Source organism: Thamnophis sirtalis, unplaced genomic scaffold, assembly GCF_051295495.1.
Source record: "Thamnophis sirtalis isolate CommonGarterSnake01/CBP01778 unplaced genomic scaffold, rThaSir2_p1.2 scaffold_1, whole genome shotgun sequence".
Taxonomy (NCBI): domain Eukaryota; kingdom Metazoa; phylum Chordata; class Lepidosauria; order Squamata; family Natricidae; genus Thamnophis; species Thamnophis sirtalis.
The window spans coordinates 135,026,160-135,049,740 of record NW_028261381.1 but is presented as its reverse complement, the minus strand read 5'-3'; the positions used below and the strand labels follow the sequence as shown (position 1 = coordinate 135,049,740).

Genomic DNA, 23,581 nt, shown 5'->3' with positions numbered 1-23,581 from the left:
TTATGGGGACACTGCAAGGTTGTAAGTGTGAGAACCAGTTGTAAAGTTACTTTTTCAGTGCCATCATAGCTAAACAGGGAAATTGTCAAGCAGTCATAACTTCAAATATTAGCTAAACAGGGCATTTGTTAAAGATGACTGGGGGGCTGAAGATTAAAACTTATGAAAAATGTTTGCAGGAATTGGGTATGTCTAGTCTAACGAAAAGAAGAACCAGGGGCGACATAATAGCAATGTTCCAATATTTGAGAAGTTGCCATAAAGAGGAGGAGGTTCAACCTATTTTCCAAAGCATTTGAAGGCAAGAAGGAATGGATGGAAACCTGAACAAAGAGAAGAACTAAAGAGGAATTTCCCGACAATAAAAACAATCAACCATGGAACGGCTTGCCTTCAGAAATTGTGGGTGCTCCAACATCAGAGGCTTTTAAGAAGGGATTGGACAACCATTTATTTAAAATGGTATATGAGGTTGAACTATAAGACCTCCAAGGTCCCTCTTAGTCCCTCTATTCTGTTAAACAAAATCTACCTGTACATTTCTTCATGGCAGGGTCATGAATGCCGACTTTAGCTAAGACAAGAAAAACTGTAAGTATTTAGATGTTGTTCTTGAATTCTTTGTGAAAGCTTGAACAATTTAATACTGTGCTTTTGTAGTGAGTTTATTATGACCACCATTCTTGAAAAGATATACTATGATCCCAGTTCTTCTCATTTCAGACAATTTATTTGTTGATTTTCTACTCACTGCAGTCAAGAAATACTTGGTCACTTAAAATATAAAATACACTTAGTATTAGACTGGATTGGTGGAGCTTCAAAACTTTATAAATAGTTTTCTAACCTTTTCCAGACTAAAGGGCATTATTATTTTTTACTGAGATTTTCAGGAATTTCTTTTGAGTATAGTATGATATAGATCTAGATTGTGTGTTTGTGATAGAGGGAACAATTATTTGTGAGGCTGATATAAAGTAGTGGTGGTCCAATTCAAACAGCCACTTTTACAGCTAATTCTACTTATGATAACTTATAAGTTTAATTGAACTGATTGAAGGAACAATTAATATTTTTTCACACTGCAATATAACATGCTGAATAGGTTTATTTGTGAAATAAATGAAACAAGAACTGATTTGGTATTGATTGTTCACTCATATGTACTTTGCACATTATAATTTTAATCATAATTTTATAAATTTAAAATTTATAAATATTTTTTGTTTAATGATGTTTATATTTTTTTCCTACTGGGCACGAGTTTTAGTAGTATAGGCATAAAGTTACAAACCAAGAGACAAGTCTGTGGAGTGTGTACTTCATTTTCATGCCAGGTTCACAGTTTTTAATATCAGGAGAAAGCTAGGATTATCTCTGAAACTGTTGGAATAAGACCAAGAAAGTAGCTCTTCATATCACATATAATAAACTAATGAAATTTCCATTCAGAAAATAAGGTTATGGCTGTGCTCTTTGATAGCTTTCAAGAAGTGTTAGGTTAATATATGGAAGACAAACATTTTGGTGCTTTTAATTTTTAATTTTGAGAGCATAATTGTTTTTGAGTCATAAATAGTACACATCTAAAAAACGAAGAAGAAGGCAATTGCTTCCACATTGTAATAGTGAGCTTCCCATAGTTGTATCCAGGAAGCTAAGCTGATCTATCAGGACTCTGTTTTTTCACGTAGATGTATTTTTATATCAGAGAGTGTGTTTTCAAAAGCTTTTCCAAGCTTTTTTTAACTACAATGTTCTGTATCATCATCAGCTCACGTAAAATATTTCCCTATATGCTTTTGAACAGATGTTGACTTATGACCGGTTACTTAATTACCATTAGAAGTTACAACAGACTCAATAAAAGTTACTTACAAAGCATCCTCAAAGTAAGGATTGCCATCATCACTGTTACCCTGTGGGTTACATGATCACATTATTTGGTGATTGGCCACCCAACTCACATTTACGATCGACTAAACCATGTCAAACTTCCGGCGTGTCAAACTTGCGGTGTCACATTGCCATCACAATGTATCACAACATTTTTCCTTTGTGGAGCTGGGGTGGGCGTGGATTCAATTTCAGGGTTTCCTCAACTGTTAAGCGGAAATGACTTTTTCAATAGATTTTAATCTCTCTTTCATTGAAAAGCTCATAACTTCTTCAAACGGTATTTTATCCTATACTTAACCAGATTTTGTGATCTATTTTGGTTCTCACATTCCTTGTTAATTGTGTCAATTTAGCAATTTAGGGTTTTGCATTAACCAAATTAAGATCTCCATTTAGCCGTGAAGCTCACTGAATAGTATGGTGCCAGTTGCATTTTTGTAACCTAATCTGTTTCTGAGGTGTTTATGAGAATAGAAATGGAGAGGGATGACTTTTTGAAGACGTATTCTGCTATATAAGCATAGTAAAAAGTTAAAAACCAAAGAAAATATGTAAATTTCTAAAGTTTCTTTTTTACTTTCTATTTTTCTAATCTTGCCTAATAGAGAATTATTTCATTATACTCCTTCTTCGTACCAGTGAAAAGATGTCTACTTTGTCCCAACCCTATAATCTACCTCTACATTTAATTTAGATCCCAAACCACTTGATAAATGCTGTTACTGTTTTGTCTTTGGAAAAGACAAAGAAGTTAAAAAGCATATATTTGACCCATTAATAAAATTGAGTTGAGCATAGCAATAAGTAAGTCCTTTTCCATTGTCCTCTATGCTAAAAATGCAAATAGCCCAAACATTCTTTCCCTTCTTCAAGTCCTTAATTGACAGTGAAAGATGTCTCTGTAAAACCTTGGTGCTCAATCAATTAAAAAAATACTTTCTGCTGATTATTAAATTACACCCACAGGGATCCTGCTCTTCTCTGGGCATTCAACAACATTGAAAAGGAAAAGAATACAAATGGCAAAGCAAAGTAGTCCTGGCACCAATTAGTCTTGAGATTGTTTAAAGTGGATTGAAATTTGAAGGCCAAAAAAGAGAAGGGAGTGGAGCAGAAGGTCATGAAAAGTGGCTATGAATCTTATAAAGAGCTTTTCTTTTGTTAAGAATAATTCAACAGTTTTGTTCAAACTAATGAGCCAATTCAGTTTGGAAAGCTTGTGAGATCATTGTCCTGTGAATTTGGAGGTGCAGCTTATCCTTATAAATGCTAAATGTACTTCTATAAAACGGTCTTGATGATACAGCTTGGGTGGAACTATGATGACCCCCAGATCTCTGTGTGAGTTAGCTCTTGTGCATGACAATTTCCCTCATAGTGTTGCCCACTAGATGTCATAGTCTTTTAAAGCAGTATTCAGGGATGATGAATGGAAGGTACAATCTAGGAATGGAAATCTTTGTCTCAGAGATCTAATCCTAGGTACAAGACTTTCCCATCTGGTATGCGATACTTTTAGTGAGAAACAACTGCCCAAGGCCCATCCTCCATAATTGCTCTATACACTGTCCCTTTTATTTGAGACTATAGCATGTATAAAGCAGAGGAGTGCTGACAGAATTAGGTCATCTTTGTCTCTGCCTTTCCCAATGCAGGCAAACAGTGGGACAGAGATAAAACTAGCTGGAGTTCATCTAGTCAGCACACCTGAAGGACTATAAGAAGGATTGGGTCTCTTCATCCTGTCACATCATTCCCTCTTCTTTTAGCTTATATACATGTTCCTGCTTCATCCAGTACGCATCACTGAGATATGTTCATCAGACATTGCTCTTTTCTCAGTGCTTGACAATATAAGGAGCAATGGGAGGAATCTGAGAAGGAAAGAATGACATTGTGGAATAGGCTTAACTTCTCATATAACACCCTTCAAGTTCTACTGTTTGACAACATCTGATCCATCAAGTCAAGTAGCAGAATGAGACCAGTACTCTCAGCCTAATCTGGTTGTTCCTCCCTACCATCATTAAAAATTTCTGGAGGTCATCTACTGAAGAAGACTGACTTATGACAAATATCTGAAGGAGACAGAGCTTTTTTATGTGTGGCTTCATTTCAATCTGGAATCTTCCAAAATTTAGTCAAGGTCCCAGAAGCTCCATGCATAGTAATTTATGCACATAGAGTTTTATAGAAATTTTACTTTATAAAGTTTACACCTCATGTATAGATTTATGTAAAAAAATGTGATACCTTTCTATATGAACTGTGCATATTCCATGTCTGAGTTCTGCAAAAATATTAATTTTACAGATAGCCTTCTTTCTTTCTATTTTCATATGTTAACATTTAGAGTAAAGTTTTCAAAACAATTAGCTTTAATAAATGAGGGAGCAAAAACCAATTATCTCTTCAGAATGTGAAAGGAGAATTTATATTCATCTTATCAGGGGGTTAGCCTTTTTCCTGAAATAGAACCATGCTGGAAATTGGGATGAGGAATTTGAAAGAGTATTTTCATAGAAGTTGAAACGTGGAAAATGAAAGTTACATTATCAGTGAATTACTTATAGTCATGTAATTAAATTGATTTATAGTTGGGTAGTTTGTGAATATAATGAAAAAAGAAACTTTTTCCTGAGAATATAGCTCAATCTGAGTTTTGATTGCACTTGTCCTTTATACATAACTATATGTAAATAATTAAGATTTCAAACAGTATTTATAAATCAGTACAGATTCTTAAATTGACTTTGGAGTTTTTAATATAATTAGTTCTGTTTTCTCATTGAAAATTTATTTTAGACAGTTGTCTGATTTTTGAAGACATTGATACTTTATAAATACTATTTTGATTATTAAAATTGTGCGCTAGCTTTGTATTATAAACATTCAGTTAGCTTACAATAGTAGAAATTTTATTTATAGATGAAATAAAATCAGAACCATGGAAGTAATTGTTTATGATTATCCTAGTGTCATGCACAATGGGACTGGAGCATATATGCAACCCTGCTGTTCTTTTGTTCTTTGATCTGGCTGATACCTTTGCACCTTGTTTTTACAATGATAGCAAAGGGAAAATTCACAAATAAAAAAATTGGTAAAAATTAAAATGAGGGTAATGGAAATTAGTACTTAGTGGAAAGTAATATGTGTCATAGATGTGGAAGAGATTTTCTGTAGCTTACTTAGGCAAAGTCTTATGGTACATAATATTAGTTAGGGTAGGGAGGAGAAGTAGATTAGTCGAGATACTTGCATGATGTGCAGTATGAGCCCTTTTTCTTTTTGATATTTTACTAGTCAACTGAAGAATTTCAAGGAACAGAGAGAAAGTTGACCTCTTTTGCATTCATTATGGAAAGGTCACTACTGCTTAATGAATTACTGCATTACCTTTGTAATGAGTGTCATTTGTCTTGGAAAAAACTAATACAGTGCCTTCTCTTGAATTTAGTAAGGAAATAGACTTTTAACATTCTCAGAAGGCTAACAGCAGTATTGAATAAATAAATCTAAATCTCTTTGTAGACGAAGACTGGTCATTCTTCCCTTCTAGTGAGATACATGTTATATTTCATTACAGACACTTGTCTAGGAATTCTGGAAGTTGGATTCTAGAACCTGGAAGGCAAATAGTGATTTTAAAAATTGCTGGTATGGAAAATAGTCTTCTCATTTCATTTCTATCTCTACATCAGAACTGGTCTCTGAATGTGTATCATTCATTTTCATTTTATCACAGAATTTCTCATTTTTGAGAAAGGACCCCAGGTTTTATACATGTAGTCTTTAACGTACAACCATTCATTTAGTGACTTATGACCATTTTTCACACTTATTTCTGTTACAACATCCCCTTGGTCATGTGATCAGAATTTGGGCACTTGGCAATTGGCAAGCATTTATGATAGTTGCACTATCCCAAGGTCATACGATTATCATTTGTGACTTTCCCAGCTGGCGTCTGACAAACAAAATCAACAGGGAAACCCAGATTTGTTTAACCACTACATAATTCATTAAACAACTGGAGTGATTCACTTTACAACTGTGGCAAAGTCATAAAATAGAGCAAAACTCACATAACAACTGCCTTGCTTAGGAATGGAAATGTTGTACTCACTTGTGGTTATAAGTTGAGGACTACCTATAAAGCAGATTTACAACAGATCAATAGAATCTCTTTCAAAGATCCTGGAGCACCAGGGAACTGCCAGAGGACTGGAAAATAGCTGATGTAGTTCCAATCTTCAAAAAAGGGGAAAAAATAGATCCAGGAAACTACAGACCTATCAGCTTAACCTCAATACCAGGGAAGATTCTGGAAAAGATAAGCAACAAATCAGCAAACACCTAGAAGCAAACAAAGTAATAACCAAAAGCCAACAAAAACAAATCATGCCAGACTAATCTTATTGCATTCTTTGACAAAGTGACAAAATTAGCAGACCAGAGGAATGCCGCCAATATAATTTACTTGGACTTCAGTAAGGCATTTGATAAAGTAGACCATAACCTGCTACTAGATAAAGTAGAAATATGTGGGCTAGACAGCATCACCACCAGATGGATTTGTACCTGGTTGACCAACTGCACTCAACATGTAGTCCTCAATGAAACTGCATCTGCATGGAGGGAAGTATGCAGTGGAGGACCCCAAGGCTCTGTTTTAGTCCCAGTACTCTTCAACATCTTTATCAATGATTTGGATGAGGGAATAAATGGAGAACTCATCACTTTGCAGATGACACCAAGCTGGCAGGAATACCCAACACTCCAGAAGACAGGCTTAAGATACAGAAGGATCTTGACAACCTTGAACATTGGGCACTATTTAATAAAATGAAATTCATGGAGAAAAAAAGTAAGGTTCTACATTTAAGCAAGAAAAACAAAATGCACAGGTACAGTATATGTGGTACCTTGCTCAATAGTAGTAATTGTGAGAGGGATTTTGGAGTGTTAATACCACTTTATAATGCCTTGGTCAGGCCACATTTGGAATACTGCATCCAGTTTTGTTCGCCATGATGTAAAAAAGATGCGGAGACTCTAGAAGGAGTGCAGAGAAGAGCAACAAAGATGATTCGGGGACTGGAGGCTAAAACATATGAAGAACTATTGCAGGAACTGGCTATGTCTAGTTTAATGAAAAGAAGGACTAGGGGAGACGTGACAGCAGTGTACCAATATCTCAGGAGCTGCCACAAAGGAGAGGGAGTCAAGCTATTCTCCAAAGCACCTAATGGCAGGACAAGAAGCAATAGGTGGAAACTGATCAAGGACAGGAGCATCTTAGAATTGAGGAGAAATTTCCTGACAGAACAATTAATCAGTGGAACAGCTTGCCTCCAGAAATTGTGAATGCCCCAACACTGGAAGTCTTTAAGAAGATGTTGGATAGCCATTTGTCTGGAATGGTATAGGGTTTCCTGCCTAGGCAGGGTGTTGGACTAGAAGACCTCCAAGGTCCCTTCCAGCTCTGTTATTCTATCCTACTTAACTCTACTCTAAGATCTGGACTAAGACAAAATATGAATATGAAAGCGCTTTGGTTTTGGATAGAAACTGGTGCTTATTTATATATTTAAAAAGTGTATATGCTGTATTTCTAAGCTGTAATTTTTCTAAAAATAGGTGGATAAAATTCATAATAAATTAAATAATAATGGTCTATAAACTTCTCCTTAAGCATGAACTATTTTCTGTGAACAGTGTTAAATATTCAACTTAGGGGATTCCATTATGTGTATGCATTCAGATTTCCTGTTCTTATTTTCAATTTCATTTTCTGCATATTTCATATTCAGTAGGTCTTTCATTCATCTTATAATGGAATATGTGACTTGGCTACAATAATATCATGTGAAATTATACGTGTGCTTTCAAAAATAAGGTATATAAGGCAATTTTCTAATCTGTAAAGCAAAAACGAATAAAATAATTGTATTCACATCTTACAGCTTTTACTCCCTAGGTAAGAAAGATTTTCAACTGGCAGGAGGTTGGCTTTACTAATTTACCAAGTCATCATAGTAGAATCTGTAAATTTATTGAAAAACCCTGGAAACATTAACAGGGACTTCAATGGATATATTCCACATACAGGTAACACAGGTCTGCAAAAAAAAAAATTTCGAGAGCTGTTTTGGTTATTCCACATAATCTTTATGTTTTTTGGTGCGCTGAATCAAAAAATGACCTCCATTTTGTCATAGGACATCACATTTCCTGACAATTTAGGTAACTATGTTAAATAAGGCAATATCTCAAAATAAATGGAAATAGACATAAAATTAAAGTTTTATTACAATATTTTCATGAAAATCCTTTTTTGAACTGAAATGAGCTCACCTACGCACACTAAACTCAATTCTTCTTCCTTGTGAGGCTCCTCTTGGTGCATTTACGCTTGTGAGTAGCATCTGGAATGTCTCTCTGAAGCATCCAACAGTAATCTGCCATCATTGTAATGCTCCATTTTCCCTGGTATCTCCTTTCCATCTCTTTAATGTCTTGGTGGAATCGTTCACCTTGTTCCTCACAGCTCCCAAATTTTCAAGAAAATAGTCAAAGTGGGACTGGAGGAAATGCACTTTCAAACTCATCAGGCAACCTAAAGCTTGAAATGCTTTCAGCATTCTTCCAACGATCTTTTTGTAGTGAGGATCTTTGTTATTGCCTAAAAATTTCTGTACGACTTCTTTAAATGCAATCCACCCTTCTTTTTGAGGATCCGTCATGGTATTGACAAACTCTTGGTCAACTATAAGCCTTCTAATGTCTGGTCCGACGAACACACCTTCCTTCAGTTTTGCCTCCGACAGGCATGGAAACTTGGTGACCAAGTATTTGAAGCATTCTCCATCTCTTGGAAGTGATTTTACAAATTGCTTCATCAATCCCAATTTTATGTGGAGAGGTGGTAGAAGAACTTTATGGTAAGGTACCAAAGTTTCTCGGAGGAAATTTTTTTCACCGACTGTTAGCACCCTTGGCTGCCAACTCTTCTTGGTCCAGTGATTTTGTCGGTCTTGACTGTCCCATAGACACAGAAAACAAGGATATTTGGTATATCCAGCTTGTTGCCCGAGCAGCATGCACAAGACCTTCAAGTCCCCACACACTTGCCAACCATGGTCTTCATATTTAAGTTTACGAAGAACCAATTCCAAGTTCTCGTAGGTTTCCTTCAAGTGTACGGAATGACCTACAGGTATGGAAGTGTAAAAACCGTTGTGGAGTAAAACTGCTTTGAGACTTCTTTTTGAAGAATCTATAAAAAGATGCCATTGCTCTGAATCATATTGGATTTTAAATTGACCCATCAGATCTTTGACATCGATGCAATAAACCAACTTGTCTTCCTGGGCGAAGTAAGGAAAGAACTCCTTTTCACGATGTCTGAACCATAAAGATGACACTCCTGGCAACAATAAATTCCTGCTTTTCAGCCTTGATCCGAATAACTCAGCGGCATCTTTGGGAAGATTCAAGTCTCTTACCAAATCATTCATCTCCTCCTGAGAAAACAATTTTGGTTTTGTATCATCTTCAAAGTCAGAACTTGATTCGTCATCTGGTTCAGGTATGACTTCACTTTCATCGGAGCTAGGTATCTCTTCCAAGGTAGCAGGGGGCTTGGGTACTGGTATATCTTTGCCATGGGGGATGGGACGAATTGCTCAGTGAAGATTGGGGTATGAAATGGAATCCTTCCATTTGGAATTAAACCCTTTCACATCGCATGAACAAAAGTAACAGTCATCACTAGGGTTCTTTTGCTCTCGCCATGCCATAGGAATCCCATAACGGAAATATTTTTTCTTACCCTTGAACCAGTTTTGGAGGTCCTCAACACACCGTTTGCACACTTTATGAGGCCCCCAAACTTTATCTTGATCTCCAATTTTTAGTCCAAAGTATGCAAAGTATACTTTTTTCACAAAGTCTGTAATGTAATATTCCGCTGTTGCTTCACTGTATATTCATCCCAGATGAAACAGAAACTGTCTGGCAAATTAATACACTTTCACGGAGCCATAACATAACGGTTGAAGAATGACGAGCTAACATGAATTGCGATGAAAAAGTGTGAACAGCCTAGAACCAAGAACTTGATGATGATTCGTGCACAAGTGTGGCATGCAGGAGAGAGCAGCTCTGTGTCTGTACACGAGACGTCATAGTGCTGGCCACGCCCCCTGCACTGACCGGAGATGCTGCTATCTGCCCTGTGTCTCCCTCCCACTGGATTCTTCAGGAAAGATAAACCCTTCTACCATTAGAAGGACAGACTTAAAACTTGCTTAGCTTATGTATATATTGCTGACCATCAGATTTACTGTGCTATATTTTTTTACATAACTCGGACAAACTGTTTAAGGTTTTTTTTGGCATTTTATATCTTAAATGTACTTATGTGAATTAATTAATAGTAATTTGGACTTTAAAGTTGGTTAAAAACCCATAATATAAAAAAATACCCAAAATTAAAAAAATTTGATAAATTTGAAGACAATTTTGCATGTTGCGGCAAATCATGACGTCTAAGAGTTTTTTCACTATTTATTTGTTTTCAGCACACCAAAATACATGAAAATTAGATGAAAATAATCAAACAGCTTTTTAGTTGCAGACCTGTGAATTCTCAACTTACAACAATAATTGGAATTGGAGTCTTGGTCATTGAGCAAAGCAATCATTAAATGAGATGTAATGTGACTGTTTTGCTAAATGTCTGTAATCCTGACACCCCCATTTTTGGTTGTTAAATGATCATGTAGGTTGTTGAACAGACAGCATCTCAAGTAAGGACTGCAGAGTGCCTCAGGGTGAAGGAGGCTTGGCATAGGGTATGCTGCAGTCCACCAGTACAAACAAAATGTCCCATTTGCGATTGCTTTCCTGCTGCTGTCAAGATTCTCAGCAGGATTTTCAGCCTCAGAGCAGAAGGCAAGAGATGAGAAGGAGTCCTCTTGGCATTGGTAGTGGTTTGTGACCTTTCCTACTAGCTTCCTCATTGACTTCCTGAGTACTCCACAGGGAGGATTACAAAGGGTGATCACATGATCTCAGGGCAATTGTGGCAATCCATTGCCAAGCACCCAGATTACAATCACATGACCATTGGAGTGGTGCAATGGCTGTAACATCAGGCACCAGTCATAAGTCTCTCTATTCAGTGCCATTGTTAACTTTAAAAAGGTGTTGAATGAATGATACCAAATCAAGAACTACCTGTGTGTAAAAATATTGCTGCAAAAATATTGACAGTATGTGAAGAGAAATTGTTGCATGCGTGAAAAGTAATATCAACTATGATTAGATTAACTTATTAATTACAAGTACATTATATTAAATCACATTTACCTATTTATTTCTTTTCATTACTCGAAGTTAATTTGGGGTATATGGCCTTTGATCTCACCATTCAAAATCATAAGGATAGCTATTTGGACTTAAATACTTAAGTGGTTCAAAATGATGCTAATTAAACCTTAAAGCCCTCCGTCCCCTAGATTTTTTCTAGAGAGAGAAAAAAACAAACCCTATCAGTGATACTATACTTTCCACACCCAGTTTTTCAAGTAAGATGCAGTTCAGACCTCACAAACCTAGCTGATTATTTGGATTTGAGACATTGGCCTACAAATCATTATCTTGTTCTATTTAAAATGCAACCATGGTTAGATTGTCTAACTGCCCAGTTTTCTAAAATAGTACTTTTTCAGTCTTTGGAGGGTTTGTATTTTTATGAATAGCCATATGATAATCAGAGACAGCAGAGCTCTGGTATTTGTCCCCCACCCCCAATGCTCTTCTGCAGGAAGAAAAAATATGAATCAGTTGCGCTTGCCATACATTACCATCACCATGGTTTTTACATACCATTCCTATAACACGATGCAAAGTATGTGTCTGTGGAATATAAACAGACTACAGTCTGTTTGTCCAGTGAGCAGTTGGAAAGCTAGAAAAAAATGAACATTAACAATTGAAGAGAAAAAGACTACCTTTAAACTCTGCTGCAGGATGTTTTATATATGGCAGTTGTTTTTTTAAAAATAATAAAGGTTAGTTTAATATTGATTCGGTCATGATTATGGAATATGTTCATGTAGAATGGTGCCAGATGTCAAAAGTGGGTAGTTAAAAAGCTTACTAATTTTTCAAAAATGTGTTACTAAGAAACAACTTAGTAAATAGTTGCATGATCTAGTGTGGTATATATGAGGTTAAGAAAGCCTGAAACACCTATGCTTCCTCTGCTTCACTTTGGAAAATGTCCAAAGTTAGCCTTTGATGGCAAGCCACCCAAAGTTTGAATTAAAATGAGCAGCCATATAAATATTTAAAATTAAATAAACAATTTTTACTTTAATTTTGGTTAACTGCTGTTTTTCACATTTCCAGCATAAATCTTGTGGTTAAAGTTCAGTTTCAAATACGTTGTAATCAATCCACTTGATTGCAGCATATTGGTTAAACTGTTGGACTGGGACTAAGACTCAAGATCAAGATCTACCTCAGCCATAGCTCATTGGGTGACTCTGGGCCAGTTATAAGAACATAAACAGTGCTCTCCTGGATCAGACCCTTTAGCCTATCACATACAGCAGCCTGTTTTCACAGTGCCACCCAAATTCACAAGGAAGCCCACTTGTCTCTCACCAAGTGGCTTTCAGAGGCAGTCACAATGCCATCAAGGCCAATAGCCATTGATCCTCATGACTTCTATAGATAGGTTTACCCTTCTTTGAAGCAACCCAAGATGGTAGCCAGCACCATTTCTCATGGTAGCAAATGCCAAAGTTTAATTACAGATGTGAAAAAATATATATGAGCTACCTTACCCTAAGGTATTTTGCAATATTTTTGTGAGAAAAATTGGAATGCCAGGCATTTCATCTTTTGCTTTTGCAAGAAATAATCTTTTAAAAATCTCTTATTCTAAGTAGTAGTTTTCCAGGTACATATAATTACAGTAAACTAAAACCAATACTAAAGTTTCTGAGTTGTGAGGGAAGAATGAATGGCAGAAGCATATAAGCATAATATTTTCTACAGTTCATTAATATCCTAGTAAATAAGGTTTACCCTGATGAGTGAAATACAGCAATATGTGTGATTGTACAAATCGTACTTGGATTTCTAAAAAACAGTTTTAGATGTTTTAGCAACTCAAATGTAACTCTGATTTTTAAATTATTTGCCAACTATTTGATAAGTTGCTTTAAGAAAAAACTAAAAGTAAAATCGAAGGTACATCAAGTTAACTTGATGTTAGGATCACTTTCTAAGTGTTCCACAGCATCCTTGTGTTTTACCCATTAATGCCCCCCCCCCCCCGCAAAAAAGAGTAGAAGGTATCTGTAGATTACTAAGAAATTGTTAATTACACAGGTTTTTCTTTTATGATTTATTAAAATAGTAACAACACATTCTAATCTAAATTAATTTAAGCCTTTTAAATGCTTTTGACATTAAGCATCTCCTTTAATCTATTCCACTGAAAATATAAATTTTGTTCCTTCCCTAAATGTCATGGTATAAGCACAGTAAAATATTAAAATACAATTTTAATTAGTCCAGTTATTTTTCTGTTTCTTCTATGACTTGAATTGTAAAGAATACTACTAGCTGTTGCTAGGTAACTCCTAATTGTAATATTAACTGCCAACAGTTGTGAGAAAGTATAATAAATTCTTTTATCTTAATAAAAATTACTAAAGTGATTGCCATACATAAATATTCCATTTTAATTTAAAAATTATAATGCTGCAATATAGTTTAGCTTACTATTAGTGATTTCTCTTGGCCTAAATATTAGCAACTTTTGTTACTTTGTGGTGAGAACTATCTTTTGGTACTCATAATGATTAATCATGCATACATATATATAAAATACTGGAATAATAGCATTTATCAAATGTAGTCATGTAGTTTCTGATTGCCACCTACCAGCTTGATAATGAACCATCAATTCCATCAATATTTGAGTAGTTTTTACATAGTAACTGCTCATCCCAGAAGTCATAACAGCCGTGTAACTGTTCTGATCGAGGCTTCCCAAGAACATGAAGCAAACTCCTTGCCACAACAAAAAACCCTTTTATTAATTTACTGTGAATTCTGCTCATTCACATCCAGCAAAGTCTTTCAAGGGAGGATTTACAGTCACAGGCCTTACCTGGCTTGGAGAGCTGATGGGGCGATATCTGCAAAACTTGGCAAGGAGCCTCGTAGAGTCACAAACCAATTAAGTGAACTAATTGTCTCCTGCAAACTCCATTCCCCTTTTGCTCCACTTTTATTTCCTCTAGGAGTGGCCATTCATGGTCCACCTGTGCCATTACTCCCAATTCGACCCCTATTCTTTAGCTGTTTCCTTCATCTGGCAACTCTGCATGGACACAGTGGGAACAGGCTCACACAGTGGGAACAGGCTCCAGCTGTTCATCTGCCTCACTGATGTCTGACTCTTAAGACAGCTGATAACTGGCATGCGGCTGTGGCCCCCTCTCTGCCTCCAATACAGAGCCCTCATCAGAGCCTTTCCCAGACTCCAGAACTGGCCCATGTTCCTCCCCAACCTCCTCACTGTCTGAATCTGCTGCTAGCTTCACTGGCTGCCGGCAGGCCACAATAGTAAGGCAGGAAGGACTTTTACCTACAAGATGTGTTTGTAACTGGCAGTTTTTCTTTCTGACTTTTCTGTCACTTGACGTTATTTGAGAAGGTCTTCCAGTTTCTATGATAGATTTTCAAGGAATAAAATAGTGGGGAAAGGGGTAGTAATAAATACTCCAGGGTATTTTCTTTTTTTACTCTTTGAATCTTTGACCAAAAAAGCTGTTAGGGTAGTATGACAGCAGTATCCTAAAACCTTTATTGAAAAAACAAGTAGAGGCAGTCATTTACTTCCAGTTTCTGGCAACAAATGCTCATGATGTCCATGACTTAACAATTGTTATTTTGGGCTCAATTACAATACTAAGTTGATGACTCCTCTATATAAGAAATATTGGTGAGAAGGAATCTGTAGAGTTAAGTAATACCTATTCTTGTATATAATTTAGTGAATGTAATATTTGGAAGTAGTATATGAGAATGGATTGGGCTCACATGTTAACATTAAGTATATTTTCCAAATGATCTTTATTAATTTTACTTTTATACATATTTGAACTCAAATGTTGTCTTTTCACAGCTTGTCATTTGAAGAAATTAAAAAGTGTTAAAAACAAAAATTCAGGTAATTTAATAAGTGTTAGGGAACAAGAAGGAGGAGGCTTGCCATATTTTTTGCTTTGTACTTTAAATATAAATATTAGGATACAAACATTTGAACATTGTTGAAGTAACTGAGTGCTTGTTTCTATCTGTCTGTAATTTTATTTATTTGTTTGTCTTATTTGTTTGTTAAACATGTACAAGATAACAAGTATAGGTATGAACATAAACATGAACAAAGGAAGTAAATACAGATAAATGGAGACAATAAGACAGGGACGGTAGGCATGTTGGTGTGCTTGTGCATACCCACTTAACGGACCTTAATAATGGGGGGAGGTCTACGGTGGACACTTTAAGATTGAAGCCTTGAGGGTTTGAGACTATTACAACAGAGTCAGGTAGAGCATTCCAGGCGTTGACCACTCTGTTGCTGAAGTTGTATTTTCTGCAATCGAGTTTGAAGCTCTTTACCTTGACTTTGTATCGATTGTTTGCCCGTGTATGATTATGATTGAAGCTGAAGAAGTCGTTGACAGGCAAGACTTTGTAGCAGACAATTTTGTGTACTATGCTTAGATCGGACTGCAGGTGGCGCTGTTCCAGATTGTCCAAGCCCAAAATTTCAAGCCTAGTGGCATAGGGAATTCTATTGTGAATAGAGGATTAGTGTACTTGTCTTGTGAAATACATCTGAACCCGCTCAATCATGTTAATGTACGATATACAGTGTGGATTCCAGGCGGACGAACTGTATTCAAGAATTGGACTGGTAAAGGTTTTGTATGCCCTAGTTAGCAGTACAATGTTACCAGAGAAGAAATTTCACAAAATTAGGTTAACAACTCTTAATGCCTTTTTGGCAATGCTGTTACAGTGAGCTCTGGGTCTTCGATCGTTTGAGATGAATGAGTACTCCTAGGTCCTTAACAGAATGAGATCGTTTCTGCCCAACTTGTATTTGGTGTTCTGATTAATTTCATAATATTTTTTGGGTAGTCTTCTTTATAAGGTCTGATACATATCTGTCCGAGACACTGAAAAATCATGGTTAATCAGGATTAATAATACTAGGCCAATCTTGCATAGATCATTCGTAGGAAATACTGCTTTGTATTGTATTAGTAGTAATGATCATTACAGTAAGTGAAGGTCAGACTGCATCATCAGTCTAAAGTTGGCAACTGGTGGAAAATCAGTTTTTCCATAAGACAATGATGTTTGTATGATAGCTTCTGTTACTTTACTTACAATCAAATCATTCTTATAAACAGAGCAAGAATGTGGTACATCTTATTTGTTTAAAGCTTAAATATCTTCAAATCAGTCAAGCTCTGAAAATAGCTGATTATAATTCCATGTATTTATTAAAACACACACACACACACACACATACACAGTATATTTTATTGTTTGATTTTATACATATAGTCTTTTGAAAATCTGAAACTCGGTTGCAAAACTTTGGTGCCAGTGGTTGTTTCCTGGCTACTGCATTTTTGCAAATACAGCAGCATTGTGTGATAAAATAACTGTAGTGCCACATAGATGAGACCTCTAATACAGTTTAAAAGGCTATTATTTTTCCTCCTTAGTGCTCTTTGTGCTCTTTCCAAATCAGATTGTGAGCAAATTGTTACCTTAATTTGATTTGGAGGCCCAGATGCAGATTTTACTGTAGGCAACTTCCTAAGTTATACCTGATTTAGCACCTATGTAATTTTTATTTTTTATTGTGGCTTTATTCAATCTGTATCTATATAGATATCTATATTTTTCAGACCAGGAATGTTCCAAAATGTAAATGTATGGTAAAAATATACTTCTTTCCCCAAATGTCCTTATTCTAGTTTCTGATGTCATATATCTATCAAGGGCATTTCCTGTTGTGCTACTCATAAGTCTTTATATGATATATCTGATCTGACAATACACACAGAAATTATTAGCTTATTTATAGTTTGCTTGGACTGGACACTTGCATTTAGTAGTGTATTAATATTCTACATGTGTTTACATTTCATGACGGTTAGAACAGCCTATCTTTTTTTTAGCGCAGAAGATGTCCTAGACTAAAATAAAATAGTATCCAGTTCAGGGCCAAATCAACAGCTTCTATAATTCTGTTTAAAATTGTCTTGAAGCATATGAGAATGTAAAACAGTATTTTAACATTAAACTTAACGAAAGCTTTACTGTTAATGGTTTTTAAAGAAATGATAACATGTTGTTTCTAGTTTCCCTTTCTTAAATACGTGTAGGTAGACAATAGGTTCTTTTTTTTTCTTTTTGCAAACAATATGATTGATGAATATTTTTTTATAAAGAGATAATTCTACTATTCAAAAAATAAATGTTATTTTTTTTAAAACTGATGTCCAAATTTACAAAATTGTATAAAAATATGATTAGACAATTTGTAAATATAAATGTTTTTTTTACACCATTTCCCCTTTTTAAACTTTAGCACATCCAGTCCACCCATTTGGCCAGGAAGCACCTTTATCAAGAGAAATGGAGCTCTTCTGCAAGGTAGGCCAAAGATTCTCTGTTACAATAATTGCCATAAGTTGCCCATTGTTTCAGGAGAAAAGCTTATTTATAGTGCTTTTATCCTTTTCCAGTATCTACATTCATATGTAGTATACTCATGAGCTCAATTTGTTTTACCATGAAATATTTTAATATGCTATGCGTGTATCTCTTTTCCTCCATCCATGGTTTACACAGCATGATACCTTTCAACTTGTGTTGATGAATAATATAGTTTTGCTTCTGCATGTATCAGTGGAAAAATACTTCTAGCTGTAGTCGTGTGACAGGTGTATCTCAGAGGGCGATGTACAGTGGTTGATATGCAAGACACAGTCACTTTTTTCTATTACAATATAATTATGAGTATTTTTCTCCTATTTAGTACTGGAGACAAGAATTGTTGTTCAGTAGCGAAGGAATGCTTGCAAGGCATGATTGTTCTCTTTGTATTTGTTGGTTTTCATTTTTCCATTTGAGTGATATTGACTAGTTATTATGGAGCTGAACTTGGAAATTACATTAGATAGAATATGAAAGCATTTTTTTATTGTTGCATGCCAGTTTTGAATCTTTGAGGGTTATGTGATCGGAATAATCTTATTTGAATTTAATTGTCAGTGATGGAAATTGATATTCTGTGTAATTTTAATGTATTATTTAAGAGGAAATCTATTTATTTTTTGATGACTCTTGGGGAGTTAGTAAGTATCCAGAATCTCTCATCCAATTACTACTGCTTCATTCATGTTCAGAACATAGAGTAAGGCTAATTTTCTACAGCCTTGAATATATTTTTAATTTCTGCTTTAATCATGTTGGTTAAAAATGTCACTGTGTCATTTTTAGAGATTTCTATCTTTAGATCACAGAATGCATCATAAGAACCATATTACATGACTGAATTGATATAAAACTGAAAATTGGTATCTAATCTACCACTTATATAAATAGTGCTCAGAAGAGGAATAAAAGACACCAACTATTTTAGTAATTATTATTGTTAATATATAATGAAAAATATTATTATTATTTGAAGAGATATTAAGAATTCTAATATCTAGGTCCTAGCAGAGAAAGACATCTTATACTTCAAACTTTTCAGATTTACTAAGACTGCAATCCTCTACATGCTTATTTGGGAATATGTTAATTTTACCCAGAGGAGATCTGGATAAGATTATGATTTATGTGTGTATTGTTCACATGTCCTTGCATTATCATTCATCTTTTTATCTAGAATTTCTGTTTTAAAGTGGTATAAGCTATTAATGATGTATTTCTTACCAAATATAGTTATTATCTGAATATATAGACAATAGCTTTACAAAAAGAAGAAAGAATGTCTTAAAATTGCAAAATAGAAAAATGAATAAAATAGTATTATTGGTGCTGCCTATTCTTGATTATCAGGAAAAGATGCATGTTAAAAAATGTTTCTTGTGAAATTTCGTAGGACATAGGCTTCCGTGACCCGTCAAAAGCGCGGACGGCAAAAGCGCGATCGAAAAAATCGCGCCTTTGACGTCATCACAGCGCGACGAAAAAGATCGAAAAATATTAATAAAAATTAAATTAAAGCAAGCCGATTCACATAAAGGTAAGGGTTAGGGTTAGGGTTAGGGTTAGGGTTAGGTTAAGGGTTAGGGTTAGCTTTAGAGCGTTAGCGTTAGGGTTAGGATAAGGGTTAGCGTTAGGTTTTTCGTTACTTTAACGGTTAGGTTTAGGGTTAGGTTTAGGGTTAGGTTAAGAGTTAGGTTTAGGGTTAGGTTTGGGGGGCTTAGGGTAAGGTTTTCGCTTTATTTTTACATTTTTCGATCTTTTTCGTCGCGCTGTGATGACGTCACAGCGCGCTTTTGTCGAGCGCGATTTTGTCCTACGCGATTTTGTGGTGGAACCATAGGCTTCTGTGAATATAGAACAGCATAGAAAGAACTCATAGATGAAAACAAGAGAAAATACTAAAATATATAGAGAATGTAATCAAAGAATTTAATAAAAAGGTTTAATTAATTCAATATTTTAGGACATGGCATCTTAATAAGTTAGAATTTTAAATTCAGCAATGGAATTATTCTTATTAGTAAACATTAATAGAAGTACCTTTCATATATTTCTTCCTTACGTACCTACTGTCAGCGTTCCAAATATCATGCAGAATTAAATCAGAGTCCAAGGCAGAGCTATCCTTAAGGTTCCAATTTAATAAGACAGACATGTTGGCACATTGCTATGGAATCCCAATACAGGAAATGACATCAAAATTCCACCCAGTTAAAAGTTCATGATCTTGTCCCCACACCCACAATCCATCACATGGTCCAATCTCTTTCTTCCACGCTGGCATCCACACCCAGCTGCTTCTGGTCAGGTGTCAAAGTACGGAGACAAAGGATGACCTTGGCTTCTAGTAAAGAATGAAAACAATACATTCCACAATCTTACTGCTATCTATTCCCCCCTCCCATCAACTATACTAATGAAACAACATAATGAAATAAGAGAAAGTGTGGCAGGCAAAAATTCTAAAAGGAATATATTTGCAGGCCTGACACCTACATTTTAATAGTAAAGTGTTAGTAGTTGTCTGACCATTGTAAGATTAATCCATGAATGGTTCATATCTCAATAGCTATACAAGCAAGAAACAATAAGATTGCTTTGCAGTAACTGAACAACTGAGTATATTTAGATGCAAATTTAAAGCTATATTTTTGTATGCATGAAAAATTATGTCTGCAAAAAATATACAAAATATAAAAACAGTTGATCCATTGTAGCTAGATCATTTCTAGATCATTGAGCTAAATCTACCTCAATTGACTATCTGCATTTATTTCATTATGCTTTATCCAGGTTGATTGTAACTAGAGGGATAATGTGCTAGAATATTCAGAATCTCAATAATGTTTCCAGGTTGATTACATAGCTGCCATCAAACATGAGGATTTTAATTAACAAACAGGTTGTAACACATTGTCATAATGACCATCAACATCACAAACTGTTTATTCAACTGGTTCCTTTTTAAATTGGTTTTGACTGCTCCAAATAATCTATAGCTTCACTATTTTGATTGTAGAAACTCCACTGTATGTGCAATTAGTTTTTTATGACTTTGTGCAATTATCTTGGTTACAGTGTATCTTAAAATCTTTGGTTTTATCATTCTTGTGTTTAAATGAAACTTTTCAACAAAATCCTTTGGATGTATAACTGGTTGCTTTCTAGCTACTCCCCCCCCCATCCAACTCATAGAAATATTTTTACCTCCTGTTTTTATAGCAGATGTAGATTGTTTTAATTTGTTAATAATGAATTATTAATTGTACAAACATGCTCAAGGAGAAATAACATTGTACATAAAACTATGTACAGTCCTAGTAATCCTTGTATGATTGAAACCCAAATAATGGTAACTTTTCTGTGTAGCTGGATACTTCTAATTTCTGGGGTGTAATATCAGAATGTTATCAGAATGTCATTTGCTAAATGGAACACAAGGTGGGTTTTTTTAATCCAACATGTTACATTAACAAAATGCTCAAGATTTTGAAATTGTGTCTTCAACAATACAAACAATGAGAACTTCCTGTTATAAAAATTAGATTCAGAAGAGACAAAGGAACCTAAGATCAAATTGCTAAAATCTGATCGTTTGTAGAAAAGACCAAGGAGTTTTTTAAAAATTCTCTTTTTGCTTTATTAAATATACTAAGGCTTTTAACTGTATAGAAAACAATAAACCACGGAGGGTCCTTAAAAACATAGATGCAATGGATTGCCTGAATATCCAAGTATAAATTCGGACATTCTGAATTTATATGGAGTTGAGAATGCAACAGCTAGAATAGAATTTGGAACAATTAAGTAGTTGAAAATTGGAAAAAGAGTATATTAAGGTAATTGGGAGGAGGTGTGTGTCTGCCTGTATGTTAGCTTCAATGGCTGCCAACGTCCATAAAGTTTTTTTTTTTTTTTACTATGATTCTTATATGCTGATTTTTTCAGGAGAAATACTGAACTATAAAAAATAGAAAATGAAATTGAAATTGTTAGGAGAAACATCAGCTGGTGAAGCCATCATGGTTTTTCTTCAGTTCTAATTTATCAAAGTGAAAGCTGGATATTCAGAAAAACTAAATGAAAGGTGAAATTGATGCCCCTAAAATGGGGTGCTGGAGATAATTGAGAATTCCTTTGCCTATAAGAATAAATCACTCAAAACTAGGTGAAAGTGAAACAAGATTGCTCATTGCAGATTCTAATAATAAAGCTTTAATATTTTGGACAGATAATGCAAAGGCAAGTGTCAATGAAAAAGACTTCGATGGTTGGAAAAAGCAAACATTTTTTTTAAAAGAAGCTGACAGAGAACAAGGTAGCTAGGTGATATTCTCCATAATGCAAGCATGAGCTTGAGCTTGAGAATGCAAAGAAGCAATTACTGCAGGCAGTTCTAGTTAAATTATGTCCATTAGGTCATGAAAAGTTAAAAGTGACTGATGAACAAGAGTAAATTTATGATGGTGGCCTTTAGCATAGCTCCTTTCATAGCTTTGCTCTTCCCTTACTTTTTATATTGTTTGAGTTATGATCTATATGGCTGCCCATTTTAAAACACAATTCTGGGCAGCTCACAATGCAACCCCAAACTATAATAACCATAAAAACACCACCAATCCCCATCACTTCAATCATGTCCTAGGGTTGCTCTAACAACCAGCCCAAAATATCCTCACTTTACTTCAGCATTTGGATAAAAAGACACTTCCTGATGGCCTTGTAGAAGACTGAAAGGGTGGGGGCTGATCATTGCACAGGGAATTGTGTTCCATAAGGTAGGGACAACCACAGAAAATGTGCACTTCTGAGATCCCATTAAATGGCAACAGATTAGGAAAGGGACCTGGATCATGCCTTCCCTATCTGATCTGGTGGGACAAGGCAAATACTCTCAGAGAGAGGTGGTCATGCAGATATCCTGATCCCATACAACGTAAGACTTTAAAGGTGATAAACAATATATTGAATTACACCTGGAAGGAAATTGTGCATGCAGCTCATGCAACAGATGCATTACTTGGGTAAACCTAGAAGCAGTCAACATTCTGCACTGCTTCATTCTGACCAAGTTGTTATTTCTGAGTGGTTTTCAAAGTTAGCCCCATGTAGAGCATAATGCAGTAAATCCAAATGGGAAATGAGTAAGAGATAAATGACTATGACCAAGACTTCCTGATCCAGGAAGAAGCACTTTTCCTGTGCACTGCTTGGAGCATGGATTAAATTAGTCTGGTTGCCCTAGGACTGAGGAATCTTTTTTCTTTGGCCACACCTCCTGGTCTTCCTTAACGCCAGATTTTTTCCTAAGTCTTAATCCATGCTTGGACTCTCCCGCAGTGCACAGAAAAGGACCCTTCAGGACCAATGGTCAATTTGGCACACAAGTTGAATCTATACAAAGCCTCCCTACTCACAACTGCCACCTGCTTGCTCATCAAGTTTGAGCTGTGAGTCTAACACACACAAATTATGCACCAGCTCAGTCCATGGAAATGCAACCCCATTCAGAGTCACAGATGTCTAGACTCCAAGGGGCTAAAAAATCAAAGCTACTCCATCTTGCCAGGTCTGGTCAGTTATTCTCCATCCAAACCCTTACAGTCTCCAGGCACTCAGTCAATACTACAATAGTATCTTTTGCTTAGCATGGTGTGGAGTTTTATAGCTGCATATCATCAGTATGCATATCTGTGGGGTTGAAGGACCATCAGTTTCATGTATATGTCAAAGGAAGCGATGAGAGGTCTACGCTCTGAGGCACCCCACACTGTAGATCCTAGAGCTCCCCCCAACACACACCAATTGGAATCATATCCAGAGAAAGGAGGTAACATGCAAAACA

At 35.5% G+C, this 23,581-nt stretch overlaps 1 protein-coding gene across 3 annotated transcripts in view; it reads left to right on the top strand.

Moving 5' to 3' along the window:
* FOXN3 (forkhead box N3) overlaps positions 1 to 23,581 on the top strand; it is a 178,244-nt gene that overhangs the window by 76,668 nt on the left and 77,995 nt on the right. For all 3 annotated transcript variants that reach the window (XM_087725332.1, XM_014073967.2, XM_014073968.2), the window contains exon 4: positions 17,609 to 17,673. In XM_087725332.1, the coding sequence (XP_087581458.1) occupies positions 17,609 to 17,673 (65 nt within the window). The remainder of the gene's footprint in view (positions 1 to 17,608; positions 17,674 to 23,581) is intronic.